The sequence below is a fragment of the Penaeus monodon genome, chromosome 34, assembly GCF_015228065.2.
Source record: "Penaeus monodon isolate SGIC_2016 chromosome 34, NSTDA_Pmon_1, whole genome shotgun sequence".
NCBI classification, from domain to species: domain Eukaryota; kingdom Metazoa; phylum Arthropoda; class Malacostraca; order Decapoda; family Penaeidae; genus Penaeus; species Penaeus monodon.
The window spans coordinates 17,605,914-17,606,703 of NC_051419.1; the positions used below are offsets into that span (position 1 = coordinate 17,605,914).

Below are 790 nucleotides of genomic sequence, written 5' to 3' on the forward strand. Positions count from 1 at the left end.
GTTTCTTTTTACACCAATAATGGTTCCACATTCGCAAAGGACCAAGAAGTCATTACAGGGCAAGAGAGTTCACTCAGTCAAATAAACCACTGGCACCCTTTGAGTACATGAAAACGCCAAGTACCTCCACAACACCCAACAGAGAGAACAGACAAAGGGACAGTGATCCCATTCAAAACGACACAAACTTTGCATAATGTATAAAAATCAAATGTTAAGGCTTCCAAAGGCCACTAGATTCCTTTTTTCTATCTCACCATCACTAAAAAACCTGCCCTCTATCACTTTTCATGATCGCAATGAATCTTTCAGTTTGAAGGTCTCAGCTATATAGGTGTACATGGAAGTAGAAAGACAAGTAAAAAGAAACGGCGAGAGAGATGGTCACAGATGTGATTTCACAATAGAGTCGAGGTATGGAATGCTTTTCATTTCAATATGTTTTCTATATGTTGAATAATTCAAGATGGTTTCATGTGCCTACGAAACCATATACCTAATTAAGCTGAAATTTATGTGTTAAGTTCCATGTAAGAGTGTTTCCTTTTATATGCCATATAATGCGAAGTTTTATATCTGTAATGAAAACACCCTCTGTAGGCCATGTGGATCCTCCTCATACATAGAGTTAAGCCATAGCAAACTCTGTGTTTTAAATTATCTCCACAAGTATATATGCATGACCAGTCAAACTTGCTTATTACAGCAGGGAAGAGGGTTTTCTCTGCCATATCAACATTATTCATTACAAGGGAAAACCCACTGACAATAATATATATAAGATATACGC

The 790-nt window shown here is 37.1% G+C and overlaps 1 protein-coding gene across 1 annotated transcript in view; it reads right to left on the bottom strand.

Moving 5' to 3' along the window:
* The window catches only part of LOC119594840 (SHC SH2 domain-binding protein 1-like), a 79,152-nt gene extending 78,860 nt beyond the window's left edge, over positions 1-292 (bottom strand). Inside the window, exon 1 of the mRNA XM_037943927.1 lies at positions 286-292. Within this exon, the coding sequence (XP_037799855.1) occupies positions 286-292 (7 nt within the window). The remainder of the gene's footprint in view (positions 1-285) is intronic.
* Between the last annotated feature and the right edge of the window lie 498 nt (positions 293-790).